Source organism: Elephas maximus, chromosome 25, assembly GCF_024166365.1.
Source record: "Elephas maximus indicus isolate mEleMax1 chromosome 25, mEleMax1 primary haplotype, whole genome shotgun sequence".
Lineage (NCBI taxonomy): Eukaryota > Metazoa > Chordata > Mammalia > Proboscidea > Elephantidae > Elephas > Elephas maximus.
The window spans coordinates 11,568,327-11,594,726 of NC_064843.1; the positions used below are offsets into that span (position 1 = coordinate 11,568,327).

Below are 26,400 nucleotides of genomic sequence, written 5' to 3' on the forward strand. Positions count from 1 at the left end.
TAGACTGGTTTTTGTTGTTGTTATTCTTTAAACCAGTTGCCTGCGATTTAACTGTTTGCTGCTATCTTCATACCAACAAACCGTTACCATCAAGTGGATTCCAACTCATAGCAACCCTATAGGAGGAAGTAGAACTGCCCTGTAGGGTTTCTGAGGCTGGGGGCGCAGTGGTGAAGCGTTCAGCTGCTAACTGAAAGGTCTCTGGTTTGAGCCCACCCGCTGCTGCCGGGCAGAAAGCTGTGGCGGCCTGCTTCTGTGAAGATTACAGCCTTGGAAACCTACGGAGCAGCCATACTCTGTCCTATAGCGGCAGTGTGAGTCGGAGGCAACTCAGCGGCAATGGTCTTTTTGTTTTTGTTTTTTTGGTTAGGACTCTCAGTGAGGGTTGTTGGGAGCCTGGAGTCATATAAGACACTTAAAGCTGTCAGCACGGGCCTGGCTGAGCCTGTAGAGGCTGAGATTCACCCAGCTGGTGTGCCCAGTGGGCAGAAATCCTTCTTTCCATTCACTGATCTGACTGGGAGCTTGGTGAGCCAGACGCCATGTGATGTCTAGACCTGATCGAAAAGACGGACATGGTGGTGATTCTCATGGCACTTATCCTCCAGGGATGATTCATGGTGCTGGTCTGAAGGAGGGTACTGGGGTGGTCAGCCTGTACCCACAGGCCCGGCGGGCACAGGGCACCTGCCCTACCCGTCTTTGACCGTGACTGAGCAATGCCTGCCCTTCCCTGGTCAGTTCGTTTGTCACTGGGCACATCTCAGGAGCTTTCAAGCTGCCCCCCTCTCTCCCCAGACACCCAGCATGTAGCAGGCATGGCATTGGGTTTTCCCTGACTCATTCAAGACCCCAGTTCCTCGGGATCTTTAAACCACTCAAGGCACCAGGCGTCTGTCCCTCTCCTTTCCCTTCTACCATACTTATTTGAATACTAGTCTTCAGCATTAGGGTCTGTTGGAAGAAATGGTTCCCCAGCCAAAGGAGTGGAAGCCTGATGCAGATCAGTGAATTCAAAGTGGGGTGATGGTGAAAAGTACCCTTTCCTGCAGGTCCCTAGACCCACTTTGCAAAGATTCCCTCCTGGTCTGTTGGGTGTGGGGCTCAGTGCCCTGTGTTTTTAAGGCATTGCCACTGGTATTCTGCTGGGTGACCTTGTTTGGAAACCCACAGGCCGAGACGATGCCTGAGTCATTTTCACACTCATGTTGTCTGTGCTGCCTTTTCCTTGCACACACATACACAACCACCCCCAGAAGTCTTAATGTGAGTTTGCCACCAGCTCCTCATCAGATCCTCACTCTGCACCTAGAAGCGTCAGTCTCTTTCTTCCCCTGGTGGCCAATGTTCTTACCCCAGGACATTTGCACTTGCTGTTTGCTCAGCCAGGTGTGGTCTTGCTCAGCTCTCCTCATCTCTCAGGTCTCAGCTAGGGCCGCCTCCTTGGAGAGGCTGTCCCTGCCCACCCACCTAGGAAGTCTCCGTCACCCCTTCAGTTATTAGCGTCATGGCACTGTTAGTTGCTGTGTTTGTCGTGTTCATCCACTGGCTTATCCCTGGTCTCCCCAGGTTGACTTGAACAACTTGGGGGCAGGTATTTGTTTCTCCTTCATGCTGACTCCTGTGCCCAGCACGGGGCCTGGCTGTGACTTGCTGATGCAGAGGACCACGCTCGTTGGCCCGTGTTGATTCTAGCTCAGTTCCCATTTTCTGAGAAGAAGTGAGCAGTGTCTGACAAAGGGGATGCTTGGGTGTCTCGGTTGCTCAGACATCCCCAAGTCCTTGCACCTTTCTGTCCCTGGAACGGCCACTTCCGGGGGCCTGCAGTCGCCATATCTGCTTCTCAGGGAACACCCATGCTGCTCTCCCTCCCCAGGCTCAGGCCTCTCCTTGAGGAAGGGGTTGGAGAGTCTTTGCTCCCAGCTTTGGGTAAGACAGTAAGATCCTGTGCTTTGAGGCTGCTTAAAATCTTCCTTGTTTCTAAATTTTAAATGGGGTGTTTGGAAGTTAATCATTCAAGCCTGGGAGGCAGACCTGCAAGTGGAAAGCTGACAGCCGAGATGGTTTCGTTTGGCTGGTGGCGCCAGCCAGATGGCAGATGCTGGAGAAGGAGATGAGGGAGGCCAGGAGAGGGGGGTGGCTTCTGTTTCAGGCATACCCTCCTCCCAGTGAGCAAGCCTCCCTGGGCCACAACGGCCCAGGGGAGTGTGTGGGCCCCCAGGATCGCTTGGGGGTGCCGGCGTTGTTCTCTGCCAGGGGAATGCCAGCAACCCTAAGGGAGGCCCCCCCAACCTTTTTTAAAAACTTTACATTTTGAGGTAATTGTGGATTCACGTGCGGTTGTATGAAATAATACAGAGGGATCCCTTGTACCCTTCATTCCGCTTCCCCCAGTGGTAACATCTTACTGTTATAGATTAACTATAGATGAACACCCCAACCAGAACATCGACATTGCTACAATCCACCAACTGGACTCAAACGTCCCATGTTCGTGCATTCATTTGAGTGTGTGTGTGTGTGTGTGTGTGTGTGTGTGTGTGTGTATTTAGTTTTATGCAGTTCGATCACATGTGTGGACTTGTGTGACCACGATCACGATGGAGACAGAACAGTCCCGTGATGAAGATCCCGCCTGCTGCCTCCCACCCACCGTCCCCGCCTCCGGTCCCCTGGCAACCACTCATTGTTCTCCACCACTGTCATTTTGTCATTCTGAGAATGTTACATAAATGGAATCATACAGTGTGTAACCTTTGGGGCTAGGCTTTTTCCACAGGGTCATGCCCTTGAGGCCCACCAACGTTGTTGTATGTGTCAACAGCTTGATCCTTTTTGTGGCTGAGTAGTACTCCCTGGTCTGGGTGAATCACATTTAACCACTCACCCATTGAAGAGCATCTGAGTTGTTTCCTGTTGGGGGCTATTACAAACAAAGCTGCTATAAACATTTATGAAAGGGTTTCTGTGTGAATTATAAGTCTTCATTTCTCTGAGATAAATGCCCAGGAGTGCAGTTGCTGGGTCGAATGGTGAGTGTATGTCTACTTTTGTCAAAGACCCTTCACTTTCAGCCAACACCCATGTCTGCCTCTGGGAAGAGGTGAATCCTGGTGAACGGACACTAGACATGGATCCCTTCTCTGTTGGAATAGTCATTGAGGATATATTGTGCCAGGCAGAGCTGTGTGTGCACAGGCCCTGAGGTGGGAACAGGAGAGAGGCCAGTGTGGCTTGAGTGCTGTGAGCAAGGGGAGGGAAGGAGAAATGAGATCAGGCAGGGGTACAGCGGAGAACAAGCTAGGCCAAACCCACTGCCGTCAAGTTGATTCCAACTCATAGCGACCCTATAGGACAGAGTAGAACTGCCCCACAGAGTTTCCAAGCAGCGCCTGGTGGATTCAAACTGCTGACCTCTGGGTTAGCAGCCATAGCACTTAACCACTACACCACCAGGGTTTCCAAGCTAAGCCAGGCCCTCTCAAATGCGCAAGCAGATTAGCACAGAGGCTAACTTGTCGTAGCAGCCAACACTTATGTGGGCTTGCTACATGTTGGTCTCATTCTGGGCACTTTACAGATAGTTACTGGTTCAGTCCTCAAACAGCCTGAGGAGGCAGGGCTCTCACCTGTCCTGTGCACAGAGAGGGAAGCGGGGCCTCAAAAAGCTGCCGTGCCACAGCCAAACTGTGGCAGAGCCACATCACCAGCTTCTCACTGTCCCCTGCACTGCCCCCTTGTGGTCAGGATGGGCATCAGGGGGAGATTGAGGTGGGCAGACACCTGGCATAGGGTGACCTCTTTGCAAAACCCTGCAAAATTCTGGAGCAAGTGCTCCAGATAGATGGAACTGCACGTGCAAAGGCCCTGGGGCAGGAACAGGAGAGAAGTGTGGCTGGAGTGTGGTGAGCTAGGAAAGTACTTAGGCTTCGTAGGGTTGAAGGTGAATGTGAAAGGGAGTGAGTGATTCATTCAGTTGATGTTTTTAGAAGATCACCTGGTTGACAGGTGCAGAATGGACTGGGGGAGGTGGTGTGTATCTGAGGAAGCAGGGAGACAGGAGAGGACAGACAGGTAGAAAAACCTTTTGCTCTTGAGATGTGACCCTCTCACCGTGGGAGACCTCTACAGAGTCCCTGTGCAGATGATCAGCTACCTTTAAAAAAATGTTTGTTGTTGTTTTGACAATATACGCAGCAAAAAACCCACCAATTCAAGTTTCTCATGTACATTTCGGTGATACTGATTGCATTTTTCAAGTTGTGCAACCATCTCTACCTGCCTTTTCCAAATTATTCCTCCCTCATTAACATAAACTCACTGCTCGCTAAGGTTCCTGTCTAATCTCGCAAATTGCTGTTGTCAGTTTGATCCCATGTAGATGGATCTTAAAAGAGCCCGATGTTCAATCAAGGCAGGCCTTCTTTATTAGTTCAGCTAAACCATTATTTGGCGCTAAGAAGACTTCAGGAGATATTTTTGGCTTAAAGTTTAAAGATTATCTCAACTCAGTAGTTTTGTGGGTTCACCCAGCCTCCATGGTTCTAAAAAATCTAGATGAGAATTTGAAGTTCTGTTGTACATTTTCCCCCTTTTGATCAGGATGGTCACTATGCATCAGAATAGACTTGTCAGCGACGGGTTTTCTTCTATAGAATCTTTGCTCTAAATGTTCAGTGATGGTAGCTGGGCATCGTCCAGTTTTTCTGGTCTTAAGATCATCTCTCTTTTGGACCCATATAACTACAGTCTCCTGTGGCTCCTCCCCTTTTAAGCAGCTTTCCTGTGGCTGGAGAGAGAAGACCTACAGCCAACTTGTCTTGAGCCTCCACAGGCGGATGCTTGGCTCCACAGGCGGATGCTTGGCTCCTGCGTCTTCTATCTGCTGATGGATTTTTCTGGCTTCTGGATCTTTCTTGCCGTTCCCCGTCTCCCTCTCTCTACTCTGGTCGTTACCATATAAATTGAATTTACCTGCTAAGCATCAGCCGATCTGGATCGTTAATAAACGCATGCCTGATGTTCTTGCTGTACCCCTCACTCCTGGCCCAGTCGGGCGAGGCGCCTGCTTTGTAATCAAATGACGGCCACCATTTATTATGTGCCTACTATGTACCAGCTAATGTTCGGAGAGCTACTGCACACGTATTAGCTCAGTTAATCCTGAAACAATCCCGTGAGGCAGACACTGTGACCAGCCCATGCTTTACGGTGAGGAACCCAAGGCAAAGAGGGCTATGACACCGACCAGAGCCATGCTTAGAGGAAGTGGCAGCAACTGGATTTGAATCCAGAGCCAGCTGCCTGCCTCCCACAGCTTTGCTGTATCCCTGACTTGGAGAGAAGACGCCTACATGAGCTTCTTTTGCTTCCCTTGGAGGACAGTGTTCCCATCATTTGAGATTTTCTCCCTCTGGAAGATGTTTCAATAGGAAATGATGCCAGGAGCTGGGATAGTCTTGCCTATGGGCATGGGGTGGGGAGAGGGCTGGGCTCCGGGGGGCTTGTGACGTCTCCTTGGAATTTGTTTTGGTTTTTGTCCGAAGGGAGAGAGAGGAAGAGACTCATATAGACAGAGACCTAGGGAGAGACTCAGCAAATTAAGACCACAGAGAGACAGACAGACAGACAGACATATAAAAGAGATACAGACGGGCAGACAGACACACACACACAGGAAAGGGACAGATTTAAGGAGGCAGAAAGGAACGAGGACATTAACGCCGGGTTTAGGAGCTGGGGCTGCCAAGAGAGGCTGTAATTTGTGGCTGCTACTTCCGTTGCAGTTTCTCATCCACTTTTGCGACAAGATGAAATCAGGCTTCCGGTCACAGGTGTGGGCTAAAGTCCACCTAATCTTGGGCATGTCATTTGCCTCCCCGAGCCTCAGTTTCGTCCTCCCTGAAATGCAGTGACGGTAATGCTGGGAACCTTTCTGGGAGGGTTGTGGGAAGAGCTGAGGGAGCCGACAGAAACCTGTATGTGATGTGCTGACGTGCACCGGCTGTGCACACGTCTGGAAGATTGCGGGTTGCTGACCGTAGATCTGCCCACATAGAATCCAGCCAGGTTCCTGGGGGCACAGATCTATCCAATTACCTTGCCCGGGAAGGTCAGATACAGTCGGATTTAAAGCCATCAGCTGCCCTGGAAGACCTCAGCTCCCCAGGGCCAGGCTCTGGCTGGCTGCAAGATCAAGGCCTGGCACACAGTAGGTGCATAATAGGTACTTGCTGCTTGACAGAATGAATGAGACTGAAAAACCCCCAAGGAGAGATCCAGAAAAAGTCAGGCACCTTCGGCTCCCGGGCATGGGGGCTGAGGGCAGGTGCTGAATGTCGCATTCCAGAGGGCCGCTGCCGTGGTTTTACGGGCCTGTTCTGCCCCACACTTGGCTGCCTGAGAGCAGATTTCCTTCCATCCAGCCCCTTCCCTCTATGCAAGGCCCTTTCCTTAGGCTCGAAGTGCAGGGATTGGTATGCCGTCTCGGCAAATTGTTCCTGAACGGCAGTGCCGAGGGTGGCTCTCGGCTCTGTTGTGGGTTTACTGTGCATCCGGCACCCGGAGCCCTTTTCCCACCCATTCCGTGAGCATGGGCCCTGAGCTGGGGAAGGAGCTGGTGAAGGAGTTGCTCAAGGACATTAGGTCCAGGGCAGCAGGTCAGGCCCCACCTGGACCCCCCGGCGTGGCCTTGGAGGTAGCAGGCTTCTCCCTGCCTGGCTGACCCTGTGTGTCGGCCTGAGCACCTCTTTGTGCACTGGGTGGAGTAACAGTGACTCAGGTAGGTGACACTGTGCTCCTTGGGGCTGGGAGCCCCACCTGGCTGTGGTCTAGGCTTGGCACCGTGGTAGAAAGATGTAGAACGTGCTCTGGGGCATCCAGGACTGGGCTTTGAAGGGGGAAGAGGAGCCCACCAGTCCAAAAACTGGGAGAAGGGCTCCTGCTTGTCCAGACCGTGCTGGCTTTGAGGAGGCCTGCAGCACAGGGAGCCGTCGCCTGCACGGAGTGGCTAAGCTGGCCCTGTTGACAAGACACAGACCTAGGAAAGGCTAAGAGGTGACACAAGGTATTTTCTTAGAAGGCACAGCAGATGTCCTGGGTGGTAATTACATAATTAACCACCAGCTATGTGGAGAGCTTAGAAGTGCCCAAGCAAGCCAGAGAAGGAGGTGACCATAGGGGCAGGGGCGGCTGGAGGGGTTCCTGGACCCACCAAGTCCTGACTGGAGGAGGCAGGAGGCAGGTGGACCAGGAGGCCGGCAGGCTGAGCGGAACATGCGGCAGCAGCAGAAAATTAGGGGTCAGAATGGGTGGCTGGGGGCCCAGGAGGGCCGGCTACTCATCCTAGCAAGGAGCCCTCATTAATAACCAAGGCTGCTTGTTGAGCCCTTGACTCAGCACCAGGCATGCCCTCTGCACAGAGTGTGTATTCGGTCCTCCCACTTCATCCGCCAGCAGCCACGTGAGGTGGGCTAGTGTGTCCCCCTTTTCCAGATGAGGAAACTGAGGCACACAGAGTGAAATTACTTCCTGACTTCATCACGTGTTTGGCTCGTGTCGGAGTGGTTTTGGATGCTGCAGGCGCCCCGGCGTTCCCACTGACCACTGCACTCCGCTGCCCACGAGTGCTGATGAGTCAGATTTGGGAGCGGGAGCCCATGCAGACCCTCCATGCCCTCCAGCTTCTCCCCATGTCTGCCCTTGGCTGTCTCCAGCTTGCCCGCCCACCCTGGCCCCTCGGGAAGGCAGTCAGGCCGAGAACAGCGCAGGCTGACCCTCGAGGCCCTCCAGCACGCGGCGGACATCCAGGAGGCCCCTCAGCTGAATGAGGAGCTATTGAGAGGCAGCTAAGTACTGCTGCTTTGTGCCCCCAATTCAGAGCGGCGCTTTTTGTCCAGAGGCTTGGAGATGGAGCCTCTGCACGTCCCCTCGCCCGGCCCCGCTCATGTCGGGAAACACCAGGCTCTTGAAACTCGGTAATTGAGAGAAACATCTGCCGGTTTCCAGGGAGCATGCGGAGCCCCCTGTGCGGCGAGGCCCTGTGAGTTGCATTGTCAGCTCGCCTGCACATACGCACGCACACAAGAGGGTCCTTGGTATATCATTAAAGGGTATTTTAAATTACAGTTGTCTAGGCTTGTTGAGGAGCCCTGGTGGGTCAGTGGTTAAGAGCTCGGCTGCTAACCAAAAAGGTCAGCAGCTCGTTCCACTAGCTGTTCCTTGGAAACCCTATGGGGCAGTTCTCCTCTGTCCTGTAGGGTCATTATGAGTTAGAATTGACTTGATGGCAATGGGTTTGGTTTGTTTTGAATCTTTACAGAAGCAGACTGCCACATCTTTTTTCTGTGGAGCGACTGGTGGGATTGAACCGCTGACCTTCCAATTAGCAGCCAAGCGCTTAACCACTGCACCACCAGGGCTCCTTTGCAAACAATATAGAAATATAAAAAGTTAAGCAGCATAATTCTCATCTTCCAGAAGTAGCCATCATTGTCAATTGGATTTTTGCCGTCTTTTTGTTATAAAATGGTCGGTATTTTATATACTGCTCTATGGTTTTTTTTTTGTATGGTTTTATTATTTCTTCTCCCCGATAATTGCTAATATCTATGCACCCCCACCTCTGGTGTGGGGACTCTTTGTGATATGTGGAGATATTTTTGGTTGTCACAGCTGGGGAGGGGTAGTGGTACTTGGCATCTAGTGGGTGGAGGCCAGGGATGCTGCTAAATATCCTCCGATGCCCAGGTCAGCTCCTACCTACCCCCCCAACAGAGAATTATTGAGCCCAAAATGTCAAATAATGTGGTAGACCCAAGCTGAGAAACCTGATGTAGATTTACGTTCTGCATTTAAGTGGTCAGAGTCCCTGAGTTAACATGCTCGGTGGCTAACCCAAGGGTTGGTGGTTCATTTCCACTCAGAGGCACCTCAGAAGAAAGGCCTGGTAATCTACTTCCAAAAATCAGCCATTGGAAACCCCGTAGAGCGGTTTTACTCTGACACACACGGGGTTGCCATGTATCAGAATCGACTCGATGACAACTGGTTTGGTGTTTTTGGTTTTAAGTGGCCACCTCGTATTCCACCATGTGACACACCAGGACTTGTCAGGTGCCGTTGAGGTGGGCTCTGGCTGTTCACATTGAAAACACCACTGGGGTGATACCCTGTCACATGTCTTTGGGCCTTTCTCTGACTATTTCTGTTGCATAGAGTCCTGGAAGTAAGAATGGCTGGTTTGAAAGGCGATGTGCATTTTTAATTTTGATAACCAAAAACATGAGTCAGTTTTGACTCATGGCAACCCCGTGCGGGTCAGTAGAACTGGGCTCCAGACGGTTTTCAATGGCTGATTTTTCAGAAGTAGATCGCCAGGCCTTTCTTCCAAGGCACTTCTGGGTAGACTTGAACCTCCAACCTTTGGGTTGGCAGCGGAGCACATTAACCATTTGCACTCAAAACTCCTTGATTTTGATTAAAAAAACCAAACCTGTTGCTGTTGAATTGATTCCAACTCATAGTGACCCTATAGGACAGAGTAGAACTGCTCCATGGGGCTTCCAAGGAGGGGCTGTGGTTTCGAACTGCAGACCTTTTGGTTGGCAGACAAATGCTTCACCACTGCGCCACCAGGACTCCTAATTTTGAGAGGTACTACCAAAATCTGCTCCGTGAAGAGTTGGGGCAGTTACCTCTACCGCTGGCAGACACACTTGCTTCCCCTGTAAACACCCCCTCACCCCCTGCTCTCACAATTAACAAAACGCTTTTGATTTATCCTAAACGACTTTCCCTTTGCCTCCATCGTGTCCACCGACAGAAGTGGTCTGTCGTCGGGGATTTGCTCCATCCTGCCAATATCTCTCCAACAGGATTGGTATTTTGCTGACACTGGGTGTTTAAAGATGTTCAATGATGGTGACAAAAGGAAAAAAAAAAAAACCCATTAGTTCTTTCCATTTGGATAATAGCAAGAAAGATAAAAGGTGCTGCTTTGTCTTTTTTCATTAAAGGAGCATTTAATCACGAGGCTCTAAACTGATTATCAGGCTGAGCTCTCCCTGGAGTCCAGGTCTCACCGCCTTTTCCCCACCAGCTCGCCCTCCCTGCAGCTGCTGCCCCTGGGAGGCCACCTCCTGAAAGATGACCCAGGGAGCACAGGGTGAAGGCGTGGGCTTGTGCTGTTCAGGGGACTCCTGAGGCCCCAAGAATGAAACGCTGTCGATGGGGTCTGAGAAGGCAGTTCAACCCCTCACCCGAGTGATCTTTGTGAACTAACACAGAGTGTCACACCGTCTCAAAGGAGCCACAGGTGGGAGATGCGGAGTTAATACTTTATCTTTCAAAGGTCCTTTAAACCTGACCCTGTATTTATTGTCTAATTAGAACATGTTAACTGAGTGTGGTCCCTAGTGCTTCTAGATGCTTCTGCCTCCCCCGAGGCAGACACAAATGAGTCTAGACCTGGCCAGGGGAATACAGAGGTGGGGGATGACAGCTTAGTGGGCATGTGCCATCCCTGAGATGCCCACCCCCAGAGGGAGGCAGGTAGGGAAGAGTTGCCAGGCGTGAGCATGACAGGTTTATGATGGGCAAGCATGGTGTGCTGTGGGAGCCTGTTGTGAGGGGGTGTGTGTGTGTGTGCCTACGTGTGCATGTGTGTGTGCGACCAGAGGCGGGGTCAGGTCAGGGACATCATTCTTGAGTTTGGTCTTGGTCCTGGCACTTAGTGGGATGGATGGATGGAAGGAAGGAAGGGGGGGGGGTAGGAGGGCAGGAGGGCGGCGGAGGGATGAACAAGTGACGGATGGATGGAAGGACGGAAGGCAGGATGGATGGATTGATGGTTAGATGGAAGGATGGATGCTTGGATGAAAGGAAGGCAGGATGGAGGGAAAGAAGGCAAGGAAGAAGAGAAGAGGGATTATCCTAAGTCAGCCAGGTGAAGAAAGGCTGGAAGGGGCACCCCAGTCAGAGGGCTGGGAGGCAGGACGGTGAGCCAGTACCCTCAGATCCATTTCTGCTGTCCTGTTGGCTGGACAGTTAGTGTGGAGGTCCAGAGAGGACGCCTTTCTCCCTGTAGTGGCTGACTGTCCAGCCCAGTGCTGTCGCAGAGGCAAAGGTTCATTGGTTATCACAGGGCAACCCCAGCCTCTGGCGGTATGTCCTTCACCCCGCAGGTGATGGGAAGGTCAGTGCCAGGGGGGAAATGGCTGTCTGGCACCTGGACATCACCAAGCGCTCCTGGTGGGGCAGCCAGGTGTCCCTCCTGCCCCCCCAAAGGCATTCACGGCACAGTATCGGACGCTCCCAGGGCCACTAAGAGACCACCTGCTCTGTGGCTCCCCCACCATCTGTTGGAATCCGCCCCCAGCAGTCCTTGCCAACCTGGGGAGCCTTACATCTTTTCCCCTTTTTTACTGCTGTTGTTGGTAGCGGCCATTGATACGTAGTTGCATGTACTGTTGTTGGTAGTGCCTGCTGATACGTAGTTATATGTACCACTGTTGGTAGTGGCTGTTGATACATAGTTATATGCACTTGGAAAAAGCTGAGGAGGCAGAATTGTGCTGCGTGGACAGTTACCTTTTTCCCTCTGCTGTCCTTCCCCGAGGGTAACCACGGCTGACAGAAAACATGCTTTTTTAAAAAATGAAAACAGTGTGGGCTTGTCTTGATGGCAGCTTTGCCTCTCTCCCATCTGGGGCAAGCGGGGGTTCCACCCCAGTGACACCAGAATTATAATGAGGAGAAAACCAAACCCATTGCCATCAAGTCGATTCCAACTCATAGCGACCCTATAGGACAGAGTAGAACTGCCCCATGGGGTTCCCAAGGAGTGGTTGGTGGATTTGAACTGTCGACCTTTTGGTTAGCTGCTGAGCTCAGAGAGAAGTAGGAAATGTACAGTTGAACCTTCTCGATGAGTGCTTCAGAGAAAAACTGGGCTGTACAGGATTGGGGGCCCTGTGGCTTAGGACTGCTTCAGACAGAGTGCTCAGGGGACACTTCCCTGAGGAAGTGACATTGGAGCAGAGAACAGAAGGTCCTTAAGGTAGTAAACCTTGTGGCTGTTGGAAAGATGGCCATGCAAAGGACCTGAGGTGGAACCGAGCTTGGTGTTTTGATGGAACAGAAAACAAGCTGTTAGCAGAGTGAACGAAAGGGAGAGGCCCAGGGGAAATATGTGTGCAGAGAAACGCCCAGAGTCGTGCCAGGAAAAAGGCTCACACTTGGGAATTTTGGGTGTTATTTTGCTCCCTGTTTACACTGTCAATAAAACACTGGCGGAGGGCCCCCTTGGGTGGGTCTTTTCCCTGGCTGTGGATTCCGACAGCCCAGGGTCTGGAGTTCTTACTTAAAGGCGTGTTGTCCCAGAAATGTGGGCTTCGAATTAACTCACGTAGCTCTTGCAGCGAGGAGCCCTGGCAGTACAGTGGTTAAGCGCTTGGCTGCTAACTGAAAAGTCAGCGTTTCAAACCCACGAGGAAAAAAGACCTTGCAATTTGCTCCTGTAAAAATTATAGCCTAGGAAACCCTATGGGGCAGTTCTTCCCTTTCACATGGGGTTGCTGTGAGTCGGAATTGACTCCACAGCACGACAACAACAGAAAAACAACAGAGTCCCTGGGTTGTATAAGCTGTTAACTGAGTTCAGCTGTTACTGCAAGGTTGGAGGTTCAAGTCCACCCAGAGGTGCCTTGGAAGAAAGGCCTAGTGATCTACTTTAAAAAAAAAAAACAGCCATTGAAAACCCTCTGGAGCACAGTTCTCCTCTGATACACATGAGGTCCCGTGTGGCACACAGCAACAGCTCCCATGACACCCACGTGAAGTGGGGACTGGGTTGCCCCTCCTTTTATTCCCCCAGATGAGGACACTGAGTGGCCATCAAGTCAATTCCAACTCATAGCGACCCTATAGTGCCACACAGTAAGTGGCAAACCTGGGGTTTGAACCCAGGACTCCTGGGGGCAAACCTCATGCTCTTAACACGGACCCTACAGTTCTCCCACGAACAGCAGAGCAGGGAGCCTGGGCCCTGGTTCAAGGGCCAGACCCCTATAATCCCCCACTTCCTAGGGCTGACCACCATGGGGCTTGCCCCTCTCCGAGCTTGTGTTAGTGTTGAGGTAGTGGGTGCCGGGTACCTTGGATCGAGCCTGGCACATAGTAAGTCAGGCTGGTTTTAAAAGTCAGCCTAGAATGGCTGCCCACCCCCAAGCCTCAGGAGAAAGACCTGATCATTTTTTACCCACAGAAAGTCCTCCCCTTAGAAATAAACATGCCATTGAGGGGCGGAAGAGGGGCAGGAGTGCAGGAAATGGCACCTGGAGCATCAGAAAGTCCTCCCTCTCCGTCTGGTTCTATTTGAAGTTGGGGGGTGGGGGTGGTGGGAGCTGGGTTCTTATTCAAATGTGGCGCGGGTGGTGGGGGACGGGGCAGAAATGAGGTGGCTGGAAGCCCCAGGCCGCTGGGCCCCTCGAATGACAATGAGGCCAATGAGGCCGCCTGGCCTGTCTCATCGAGCAGGCCTAACAAGATTAGATTTTCATAAATTTCAGACAGTGCCAATTCCTAATTCCTCGGTGCGCAGCCAGGAGGCCAGACAGGGCCGCGTGCACAGGCTGCTTGTTAACAGGAAGGAGGGGGGCAGGCGGGGGGGGGGGTCGTCTGGTCTGGAAGCATCCATGGGCTGCAGGAGCCAGGTGGAGTCTGCCCAGCGCTGCGGCTGAGGACAGCAGATCTCGCTGATTGCTAACCGCCATCTCAGTGATGCTCAGCGCCACTTACAGCCCTGCGTGCTGGGTGTGCTAGTGGGCATATTCTACACAGCCACCTCCCCAGTTTGCAGACGAGTCACATAGGACGAAAACAACAACCTCCTTGCTGTCAAGTCGATTCCGACTCATAGCGACCCTATAGGACAAAGTAGAACTGCCCCATAGAGTTTCCAAGGAGCAGCTTGTGGATTTGAACTGCAGACCTTTTGGTTAGCATCCAAGTTCTTAGCCACTTTGCCACCAGGGCTCCTCCACCAGGAAGGTAGGTGCCAAACTACAGTGGCACTGGCCTTGCCTGTGACTTGGTCACCTGTGGAAACCACAGATTGTCGATCAGACCACCACTGTCCTTTACACTTATCAGAACTTGAGAACCGGGATGGTTGATACACCACCACAAAGCAGTATTTCACGGTATAATATTCCTCTGTCGCAAATGCACCCCCACGTATTGTTCCTGTCTCACAAATCTGGCTGGTAGTTTCATAACTGTATTTCTGTACAGTTGCTTTCCTTCTTAATGTAGTGTCTTTTTTTCCAGTTTTTAAAAAGACTTATTTTTTAGAGCAGTTGTAGGTTTACAGAAAAATTATGCATAAAGGAACAAACAAAAAAAAAAAACCCATTGCCCATCAAGTCAGTTGTGACTCACAGTGACCCTATAGGACAGAGTAGAACTGCCCCATAGGGTTTCCGAGGGTGTCATCTTAGGGGAGCAGAGAAGCAGATAGCCACATCTTTCTTCCGCACAGGAGCTGATGGTTCGAACTGCCTACCTTTTGGTTAGCAACCAAGCACTTCAAGTGCCCACATACACCCGCTTCTCTGCAGGCGACTTCTCTGTTATTAACATCCTGCACTCCTGTGGAACATTTGTTCTAATTGATACACCAATATGGATACATCGTTCTTAACTGAAGTCCACAGTTCACACAAAGGTTCACTCTCTGGTAAGTTCCTGTGGGTTTTAACAAATGTGTAGTGTCATGTATCCACCACTGCGATGTCATGCAGAATAGTTTCACTGCCCTAAGTATGTCCTGAGCTCCACCTCTTCATCCCCCACCCGGCCCCCGACCCCTGGCAGCCACTGGTCTTTTCACGGTCTGTAGTTTTGCCAATTTCAGAATGTCATCCAACTGAAATGATTCCTTGTGTAGCTTTCTCAAACTGGCTTCTTGCACTTAGCAGCTTGCATTTAAGGTGGCTTGAGAATTTTTTTTGAGAATTCATTTCTTCTCAACGCTGAAAAATATTCCACTGTATGGATGTGCCACTTTGTTTATCCATTCATCTATTGGAGGACATCTTGATTCCTTCCCACTTTGATGTATTTTATTTTTAAAACCTTATTCTGAGAGAAGGCAGGGTAGGTGAAGCGCCTGGGTCTGGAGGCTGCGTGCCTGTGAGTGCGGATGTGCCCACTCTGAGACTCTAGCCTGTGATTGGGGCTGATGCTGTCCCTCAGAGGAGGGCCTTGAGAATTAGGGGAGGGGAATGTTGTCACAGAACGGTGTCACTTGCTTGGCACCCAGGAAGTGGCAGGAAGTGGCACTGTGACTGTCCTCTCATGCTGTGGGAGGTGCCGGAGAGTGTGGCATCCAGGTCCTTCCTAATCACCCTGTGATTGGTGGGAAGTGGGGACCACAGGCCACACAGGCTGGCTTCGTACACCCCACGGGGAGGAGGGGGTGGATATGCTTCCCCCTGCAGTCACTGTGTTCATCCTGAGTCTTTGCTTGAACCCAGGACACCTCTGAGGTTCTGCCGTGGTGCTCAGGGCTGCGTGTGGAACAGAGGTCTGACCTCGCAGTAAAATCACAGGCTCTGGCATCAGAGAAATGTGAGCCTTCGGCCTGTGTGGCCTGGGACCCATCACCTCTCCTTTCAGCCTCGGTTTCCTCATCTGTCATATGGGATGGTGTCACCACCTATCTCACAGGGTGACCAGTACCAAAAACTAAAGCCATGCTGCTGAGACAATTCTGACTCATAGTGACCGTATAGGACAGGGTAGAACTGCCCCGTAGGGTTTCCAAGGCTGTCACCTTTCTGGAATCACTTCCACATCTTTCTCCTGAGGAGTGGCTTATGGGTTCCAACTGCCAACCTTTCCGTTAGCAGCCGAGTGTTTAGCCACTGCACCACCAGGCTTCTCGCAGGGTGACAGGGAGAGTCCCACATGGAACCTGGAAAGGACCGGGGTGTGTGGCACACACCTCAAAGTGACCGCATGTGTCTCCGGAGAAGACAGAAGGGAGGGCCAGGGTGCTCCAATGAGGCGGATGGGCCTGTTAATTTGAAATTATTCACGAGGAAAGGGGACCGTAAATTAAATTAGAGTGACCTTACTTTGCATGTGAGGTTGGGCTTGGTCATCCCTGAGAGCCTGCCACGTTCATCACCCACCGCAGGGGGAAATTACAAAGAGAAATGACCTGAGCCACTTCCCTGCCCCTCCCCCACAGGAGCACAGACCAAGCACAAAATGACAGAAACGCAGTGTTTGTTCCATAGAAGGCACCTGTTCCCATGGCCCGGTGCTCGGAGTGGGTCAGCACCCCGAGGGTCCCCAAGAGCTGCCTTTGTGGACTGAGGATTGACCGGACCCCAGACTCTCCAGGCCCAGGGTGGCGGCGGGGGTGCAGAAGGGCGGCTGTGGACAAGCAGCACCTGGGGTGCGGGGTGGCTGCGATGAGGTGATGCTGCAGGGAGGTTGATTCAGGGGCCTGCCTTCAATCCCTAGACCCTGGGAGCCCGGCTGAGGAGCTCGGGTTGTGTGGAAGGAATAACATCGTTGCTGCTGAGTCGATTCTGAGGTGCCTCTGGGTTTGAACCGCCAACCTTTTGGCTAGTAGTCGAGTGCTTAACTGTTTGCGCCACCCGAGGTGCTTTGTTGAAGAAGTACTGCTACTACTCGTTGCCGTCAGGTCGTTCGGACCCATGTTGAGTCTATAAGGAATTGCCCCCAAAGGTTTCCAAGGCTGTCATCTTTATGGAAGCTGACTGCTACATCTTTCTCCTGCGGTGCGGCTGACGGGTTTGAACCACCGACCTTTCAGTTAGCAGCTGAGCTCTTCGCTGCACCACCAGGGCTCCTTCACTAAAGAGATAATACTCTATAACGGCCTGTGGGTGTGGAAGCATGGATTTGCGTCGGGGGGGATGCTGTCGGCCAGACCAGAGTGCCAGCACCCCATGGCCAGGGGTGGCCCTCAGTGGGCTCATCTGGGGGTCCCAGATGCTGCCAGAAGTAGTACAGCCCCAGCTGTTCACCAGCTCTCCTTCCCATCGGGGCCTGGTGAGGGTGACTGTTAGACGTAGGGACCTCAGAACCTCTTTGGCCGAAACACCAGCCCGGGTCTTCTCTGTCACACAGATGGGGTGAATCGACTGCTGGCCAAGGGGCCTCTGTGCCGCCTGCATGCCTGGGCAGGTTCTGGAATAATCTGCACAGTCCTGCTCACAAGTCTTTGCTCAGGCTGTTTCTTCCTCTTCCCTTCCTTCACCTCTCGCTCACCCTTCTCCATCAGACAAAGCTGCTTTTTCAGTCCCCAGGCCCGAGTTACAGGAAGCCTTCTGTGACCCTCTGTGAGGGGCTGTTTCGTCTGCAATTCCAGAGCTGCTCAGCGACGTCTCTGAGAGCTCTGGGTTTGGGCTGTGTCAGCCGAGTTTCTCCAGAGAGGCAGAGGCAGAACCAACAGGATAGATAAAACCCATTTTATCTATCTATCTAAACCAAATCCGTTGCCATCCAGTTGATTCCGACTCATAGTGACCCTATAGGACAGAGTAGAACTGCCAGATAGAGTTTCCAAGGAGCACCTGGTAGATTTTGGTTAGCAGCCATAGCTCTTAACCACTACGCCAACAGGGTTTCCTAGAGAGAGAGAGAGAGATACAGATATATGTTTATGGTTTATTTTGGGGAATTGGCTCACAGGATCGTGGGGGCTGACAAGTCTAGCTGATACTGCGGTCGTGAGTCTGAAATCTGTAGGGCAGACTGTCAGGCTGGAACGCCAGCAGGGTGTCTAGGTTACCGTCTTGAGGCTGAATTTCTTCTTCTGTGGGAAACCTGTTTTTGCTCTTCAGGCATCTAACTGATTGGATGCGACCCACCGTGGAAGGTGATCTCCGTTCCTACCAAACCCATTACCGTCAGGTTGATTCTGACTCGTGGTGGCCCCATGTGTGACAGTAGAAGGGCCCCGTGTGGTTTCTTGGCTGTAATCCTTACGGAGGCAGACCACCGGACTTTCTAACGAGGAGCCGCTGGGTAGAGGAGCCGCTGGGTAGGCTCAAATCGACGGCCTTTAGGTTCCTAGTCCAGTGCAAACTATTTGGGCCACCCAGGGTTACTACCTAAAGTCAACTGGTGTTAATATTAATTATACCCACAAAATACCTTCACAGCCACATCTAGGATCCTGTGTGACTGAACACCTGGGCACCACAGCCCAGCCAGGTGGACGCACAACACTCACGTCACATCCTGCTGTAACTGGGATGCTGGTGAACAACCCCCCCATTAATAATGTGAGCCTTTAGGGGGCGCCCCTCTCTGGGCTGAGCACACGCCCAGCCCCGCAGACAGGTGCCAGTGGTCTTCTTTTGCCTGAGGAACGAGATGAACTCAGAGGTGGAGTAGATTGCCCAGGAGGCCCAGAGCCCAAAACAATGGACTGTGGGCTGTGCTGGTCTGCCTCCCCTGGAGCAGGGGCTCCCCTGAGCCATAGCCCTGAGTCCTGGTAACCTTTGGGACCTTAGGCTTTTACTCACGAAGTACAGCCTGCAGTCAATCTTATTTTTCTCTTCCCTCCTCTGCCCAGGTGAGTTTTCCAGGCCTGTGTCTTCACGGGGGATGGAAACCCTGGTGGCATAGTGGTTAAGTGCTGCAGCTGCTAACCAAAGGGTCGGCAGTTCGAATCTGCCAGGTGCCCCTTGGAAACTCTATGGGGCAGTTCTACTCTGTCCTACAGGTTCTCTATGAGTCGGAATCGACTCGACAGCACTGGGTTTTTTGGTCTTCATGGGGTTAGTGGCCCAGGGACCTGGTGGTCACATGTACCCTTTGAGAAGCCCTGTGCTCATTTCTGACCTGCACCCAATTCTGGGAGAGGTTTTCTCACTCTCGGACACAGGCACCCAGAAATCAAATACTCCAGCCTGCTCGGCCAAGCCTGCCTGGGTCAGGAGGACAGGGGTGGGTTTCATCCGCACCAGGGTGGCTCTCAGGGGCCACATCCATAGCCCTCACATCCTGACCTCGCCAGGCAGCCCCCAGCCCGTCAGCCCCAGCCGCCATCTCGCCGCTGTCACCTGAGCCCCAGACAATGCCAGGAGGAGGACAATGCCAGGAGGAGGCCTGGTATGGGCAGGGCCCTGGAGACAGCCTGGCCTCCCTGCATGTCCCCAGCCAGGGGGAGGGGCCGAGAGGGGTGTCCACTCCCCGGCCCCCACTGGGGTGAAGAGTGCATGGGGATTGGGGGTCAGCGGAGCTACAGAGCCCCCCAAGGAAGAAGGAGCGGTGGGCGTTGGACAAAGCAGGCCCTGTTTGTCCTTCCCTGAATGAGTGGCTTTATCCCGGCCCTGACAGACGGGACCTGGCCCCACAGTCAGGCCGGGCTGCTGGCCCTGTCTGAGGAGAGGGAGCTGTGGTCACACAACCCAGGCCCTGAGGCCTTCGCCAACCCACAGCTCTGCATCCTGGCATTAGAGCAAAGGTACTGCGGGTGGCTTGGGGAGAACACACCAAGGTCCCTGGTTAGCTCTGACTCCTCCTGCCCAGATACCCGGCCTGATCCCAGACCCCAGTCTCTGCCCTGGTGCAGAGGTGGGGCAGATTGGCCAGGCTTCTCGGGTGGCACGGGGTTTCTGTTCAGGGCGGCGGAAATTGTTGGAAACAGATGAGGGCAATGGTCGAACCATGTACCGAACATAATTAATGTTGCTGAATCATACACATAAATGTAGAAATGGCAAATGTTATATGTTTTTTTGCCACAATAAAAAATAAAAAGCATCCTGTTCAGAGGCACACTAGGCCTGGGCCAGGGACATGTGGCCTGGATGGTTCTCTTTGGGAGCCGTCCTGGGAACTCTAGGGTGTTGAGCAGCATCCCTGGTCTCCACCTGTAAGATGCCTATAGTACTTTCTTCCCCCAGCCATGACAACCTAAAATGTCCCCAGACACTGCTCTGTGTTCCCTGGGGGGTAAAGTCGCCCCCAGGGAGGAGCACTGACCCACAGAATAACATCAAGTGCGCAGGGACTGGGCTGAGCAGCTGACAGATGCAGAAAGTGGCAGGAGAAGGGACAGTTCAGAGCCCCTGACGGAGCCTCTGACGTGGGGTGCTGACGTGGGGTGACGGACGGGAAGCCACTGTCAGTGTGGAAAGGGGGGAGCCACAGGGCTTCAGAGAGGAGCAACCAATTCTGCTACAGCAAATGGGGGTGTTCCCATCTAGGCAGCGCCTCGCTTTCCTGCTGGAAGCCTGGGTTCACAGATGGGGAAACTGAGGCGAGTGGCAAGAGGGTGGGCCCTCGAGGGCCTGGGGTCTGTCTGGGCCAGGCCTTCCCAGGTGCCTGCCTTGGTCTGCTCCCCCCTCCACCTTGGGTTTGTCTCTCTTGGGAGGAGAAAGCGCTGAGTCGGTGGCACTGGGCTTGAACCTGGGCCCTGGGGGGCCTCGCTTAACTGCTTGTTAGCATCCAGGCCACCCCAGAAACTCCTGGGTCTGGGGGAGAAGCATCCCAATGCACCCCCGTTGGGAGGCAGAAACCCTGATGCCAGTCACCTCCTCATGCCCGGTCACCTGCTCGGTGGCTGAGGGCTCCGTTGGCACTGACCTTACCGACTGCTGGCCTGCGCCCTCCCAGGCCCACCTGCATCAGCAAAAGCCGCAGGCTGCAGCGGAGTCAAAACAGCATTCCTGCTTTGCCGGTGCTTGGGGGCTTTCCTCTCCTGGGGAGAAACAAAGCCACATGGAAAACTTTTTTAAAAAACGAAAATTGCGGCCTTTGTAGCCACCTGGAAAATGTTTTTTTTTTTTTTTTTTTTTTTTCTGAGACATTTTCGCCAAAAAGGGGTTCCTTTTATACACCCCTGCCGATCGAGGGTGGGGTGCGTGTGTGCATGGGTCTGTCTGTCTGTGTTCATTTGGTAATGTTTGTATGTGGGTGTGTGTGGGGTGTGTGTGTATTTAGGAGAGCTGTGTGCTGGACTGGTGTGTTTGTGAGGATCCCAGGGGCAGGCGATAGAGGAAACGGCCCTGGGCTCAGACCTTCCGGCCAAGGGTCCCGTTCGTGGGAGAGGTATTTTTGGAGGGCCGGCCTTATGCTGTGACACTGGGCATACAATGAACAAAATCGGACCAATCCTGCCCTGCAGGGGGCGGCTCGTCAAACCGAGGACAAACATATGCAGGCCAGACCCCGGGGTGAGGGGAGGAAAAGTTGGCTTGGCTTTGAGAGCTGGAGCAGGGGCTTCGTTCTAAACCCCCGTAATTCCCTCTTTGGGGTCGGTTTCTAGATGGAGGTGCCACCGCCCTGCCCCCACAGGCAGCGCTTGCTTCCCCCACCCACGCCCACCCTGGCGTCATCATTGGGTGACTGCTGGGAAAGTGTGCCCTGAGTTTCTCTGGCTGTGAAAACCACGCCCCCACATTAGTGGGTCTTTACTGACATGGAGTTCCGCAGGGGGTGGGGTGAGCCCTGAGCTTGGTGGCAGCGGGGTCCTGGGTCCGTGTTTCCTGGGTCTCACCGTGTTTCCTGTGTCGCAGCTGGGCTGGAGCTCATGGGGTCCCGGGTCTCACCATGCTTTCCTGTGTCCGCAGCGGAGCTGGAATTCGTACAGATCATCATCATCGTGGTGGTGATGATGGTGATGGTGGTGGTCATCACGTGCCTGCTTAGCCACTACAAGATGTCCGCACGGTCGCTCATCAGCCGGCACAGCCAGGGCCGCCGCAGAGAAGACGCCCTCTCCTCTGTGAGTGTCCCCCTTCTCTGGACGGATCCCCACAGAAACCAAATTCAACAGAAACCCACCCAGATCAGTGGGTTTCTGTAAATGGGAGCAACAGGCCCGCTGGGTGGTCCCCGGAGATGCTGGGAGGGGCAGGGTGGGAAGAGAGGCTCATGGTCACGCATTTACCTGGTTGACTTGGCAACCTCTTACCACACATCTGCTGTGCCCCAGGCCCTGTCCTAGGCTCTGGGGACACATGGTCACAGGGCAAACGAGGTCCTTGCTGGCACAGAGCCGGTGCTCTAAGGAGGAGTTGGAATGTAAGCAGAGATGAGCCCTTTAGGTGGCGATAAGGGAAGAAGTACGAGGGGTGGTTCCCAGCTGAGTGGTTTGTTTTCACCTGAATCAGGTATGCTACGTACCTGGTACCTGGGGCAGGTGATGGAGGAAAGGGTGTTGAGGAAAAGGCCTGAGGGGCCAAGGTGGAAGGGCTGAGGAGCCAGCATTTGACTCTGTGCCAGGTAGGGCAGAGGTGGGGGAAGGGGAAGAGCCAGGTGCCTCCAGTCCTGCAGCAGCAGGACCCAGAGGGCCAGATGAGGAGGTGCAGCACTACCCTTGGCAGATGCCCTGTAGGTGTGCTGCAGCATGAAGTCACAGTGCCTTGGGGTCACAACACAACACACAGGAAAAGACCCTTCCTGGGCCTGGAGTTTAATCCCAGCGCCGCCGGTTCCTGGCTGTGCGTTCTTGAGCAAGTCGCTGATCCTCATCCAAGCAACGGGGGTTCATGATCAAGATCGCCTCCCTGCGATTCAATGAAATGCTGACTGACCGTGACAGGATTTCACCCACTCATCCGTCCATCATTTATCCAGCCAGCCACTCATCTGTTCATCCATCCTTCAGTTTACCCACTCATTCATCTATCCATCCATCCACCCACCCACCCATCCACCCATCCATCCGTTTACCCATTCGTTCATCTATCCACCCATTCACCCACTCATCCATTCTTTCACCCACCCATCTATCCATCTACCCATCCATCCATTCATTTACCCACACATCTCTTCATCTGCCCATCCACTCAATCATCCATCTATCCATTTGACAAATACCCGTCAAGCACCCACTGTGTGCCTAGAACACAGCTGACCCCGTGAACAAGCCCCATAAGGCCACTGCCCTGGGTCTAGACAGACAGACACACATACTTCCAAATTATGCTGAGAGTTCTAAAGGCAATTAAGAGGGCTGTGATGGAGAGGTTTAGCCTGGACAGCCAGGCCAGGCTCTGAAAGATGAAGAGAAGCTAGCCACATGAAGAGGGGGGCAGGAAGGGTAGAAAAAAGGGCAGAACACGATGTAGTGGAGGGATCCTTGCTATTAGTTGAGAGATTGCATTTCAACATGTCGTTAGAAGTCCAGAAACACCCCCAGGGCTCCAAGGATTCAACTCAGGAGCTGGATGGGGCCACCAGGTGGGTGAGGAACTTGCCTCCTCTTCAGACCCCAGCCCCTCTCCATTGTCTTGCTTTTTGGGACTGACCTCTGCCCCTGTGCGGGGTGCTATTTGGCACATGAATGAAAGAGGAAGGAGTAAATCCTGACTGGTTTCCATCTCGTTGCTGGGATGTGTCAGTTAACAACTTGAGACAGGAACAGGCTTGGTGACAGACAGCTGGGAATTTCGGGGAGAAGGCTGGCACGCGGCACACTGTGTGGGCCCAGTGTACATCCCAAGCCCCAGGGTAGCCAGGTGCTGGACTTCGACAAAGTATGGAGCTGGCAGTTCCCTGAGGCCATGGGGCTGCGCCAGGTTGGCCGAGGAGCCTGTTGGCGGTGGCCCGAACTGTAGCCCTATCCGTGGCAGGTCTGGGCGTCTCTGCTCTTGATCAGAGCCAGCCGAGGTGCGTCACCAGGGCGGTCACAGCAGGGCAGGAGCATCTCCTCACTAGTCCCGCCATCAGTAACAGCAGGCCCCCAGGCCCAGCATATCTGAGGGCTGACATTTGCTACTTGGAGGAGCCCTGGCTCTGGAGCCCACGCTCACCTGGGCTTCACCTGCTGTTGCCAGCCCAGTGGTGGGCAGCATCTGCCATCAGTGGGTCTTGCAGCACCTGGGGACCTAGAGGGCTCGCCCCATTTTACAGGGAAGAAGCGAGGGTTCAGAGAGCTGGGGGCACTCCCTGAGGCCATGCTGTTTGTGGGTGGTGTTTGGAGAGCCACAGCCTCATCTCTCCTCCCAGCAGTGCTGGGCAAAGAAAGACCCGGAAGCTCATGGAAGGCCGTGCTCCAGGGCAGGGCAGACCTGCCTGCCTGAGCCTCTGTATTTGCATCTGTAAAGCGAGGTGGTGCTAGCCTCTTCCGGCCACCCAACGTGGTGGGATGATGCAGGGCCGGCCCACCATGTGGGCAGCACCAGATGTTGTTGCCAAGACAGGTCAGGGGTCAGGTCTGGCTCCCCAGGACACCTGAGGTTCAAAGGAAAGAGGAGGGAGTGGGGTGCTGGCCACCTGGAAGGCCTCATCTACCCAGCCGCCTGCTGGAGCCCCTGGGGATGCTGGCTGGGTAAACACGGAGCCTCGTTAGGCCTGAGGTAGAATGTGCTGGCTCCCCCAGGGCACCTCCTCCAGACAGGGTGCACCTGATCATCTTGCCCCGTGACCTCGCTGAGAGACTCGAGGAGGGGACTATGGGGACCCTGAAGAGGCGCCTCACCTGGCCTTGGGGACCAGCGAGGCCTCCAGTAGCGTGTCTACGTGCACCTGAGGGTCTGGGGAGGTTCAGGAGAGAGAGGGCAGGGTGGTGCCAGGCCCAGAGGCCAGATGGCAAGAGCTTGTTTATGGGCCCTACTGCGTGCCCACAAAGAGGCTCCCAGCCCTCACGCAGTGCATCTTGGGTAGTCATGGGCCCATTCTACAGGTAGAAACACCCTTGTTAAGGGCAGTAGGCAGTTTTAAGAAAACAGGCCTGCAGAGGTCTGCAGGTGTGTGAGCCTTGACAGGGAAATGGAACTATTTCTGGAGACTGTAGGGAGCCTCCCCCCGCCATAAGTAAATAAATAAAAACCGTTGCCCTTGAATCGATTCCAACTCTGGCATCCTCATGTGACAGTAGAACTGCCCAATAGGGTTTTTTTGGCTGTAATCTTTATGGAGGCAGATCGCCAGTGGTTGAGTTGGAACCACCAACCTTTAGGTTAGTAGTCCAGCACGTACTGCTTGCACCACGCAGGGACCTCTGTAGGGAGCCCGGAGTAGCAGGGTCAGGTGTGGGTGAAGGAGGTAACTCTGGCTTATGTGGGGAAGGATCATGGGGGGCAAGAGTGGGGGCTGAGAGGTCTTTGGAGACCCTTTAGGGCCTTGAGACCAGTAGCAGCAGCAGCAGCAGCATCTGGCAGCTTTTGAGGCATGCAGAGTCCCCGGCCCTAGCTCAGAATCTGCATTTTCACTAGCTTGGGCTCACTTGGTTCATGCACATTAAGTCAGAAGCCGGGGATTCCAGGGCCTCTCTAGTCTACCAGGCAGAGGTGCTGGGACCTGGGCTCAGGTGAGGGAGAGGTGTGTGGGTGAGAGGGAGAATCCAGGGAGTCAGAATGATGGGATGAATTGGGGGAGAGGAGGGAGGTGTCAGGAACAATCCCATGGGTCTGGCTTTTGCATCAGGAAGGACGTGGGTGACCCTCCTGAGTTAGGGAGCCGAAATGAGGAAGATGCGGCCTTGGGCAGGAGTCTTCAGCTTGGCACCTTACAGCTGCTGGGCACAGTGAGCGTCCCGCAGGTGAAGCTGGGATGGCGGGAGCCTGCAGGGGGCCGGGGCCAGTGGCTGCTGCCTGGAAGGATCCCTGGAGGAGGAGGTAGGCAGCGTGAGGCTGGCTGCTGTTCCTCTTGGGTCCCTGGGTGTTGACTGTTGTTTTCTAAAGCCTCTGTTCAGAGAACCTCTAGGCAGGGCAGGGGACTGGGAGGCAGTGGTGGAAAGGGGCTGGCAGGACCTCAGGATGGCAGAGAGGGTACCGGGCAGGGTCTTGTCTGGATTACATTTCATCCACACTGGCCTTGGGGCTGTTTGCACCCCACCCCAGGACATCACCAGCTTCCCCTTCTGGCTCCTGGTGCTCACGTGGCAGGGCAAGGGACCTGGCCAGGCCTTCTTGGGCCCGGCTGGGTCTGACTCATCCAGGGCCCTGCCCGCTCCAAGGGGCCTGGAGGCAGCCAGCCAGGGTGTGGGTCTGGCACTGCCTCTCACCAGCTGACTGATCTCACTCACAGGCTCTGGAATCGGTGGGACCTGCTGTGTAGGTTTGTTGGGAGAATTGAGAGGGTCCTTTAAGGGCTCAGCACAGTGCCTGGCACGGAGGCTGTGATGGATATGGCGTTACTTTATATATCGGTAACAAAGTAGCCATCAATGCCATGTGAACAGTAATGGTGTGGCTCCTGGCTTCTCCACCCCTAGGACATACCAACCCACCATGAGTCTCTGGAATTAGTGCCTTCCTGATGAGACAGTTTTGAGTGCCACGAAGCCCCCTTGTGGCCACACAGGGGATCGCAGTCCCCTGGGCACAGGTGAGATATAAGTCTTACCTGTCTTGGGAGCCCTCAAGAAAGCATGTCCCTAGGAAACTTGGAGATGACGGA

General features: G+C 53.7%; 1 protein-coding gene across 2 annotated transcripts in view; it reads left to right on the forward strand.

Annotated features, from left to right (window-relative positions):
- PMEPA1 (prostate transmembrane protein, androgen induced 1) overlaps positions 1-26,400 on the forward strand; it is a 65,411-nt gene that overhangs the window by 32,283 nt on the left and 6,728 nt on the right. For both annotated transcript variants that reach the window (XM_049869242.1, XM_049869240.1), the window contains exon 2: positions 21,624-21,778. In XM_049869242.1, the coding sequence (XP_049725199.1) occupies positions 21,624-21,778 (155 nt within the window). The remainder of the gene's footprint in view (positions 1-21,623; positions 21,779-26,400) is intronic.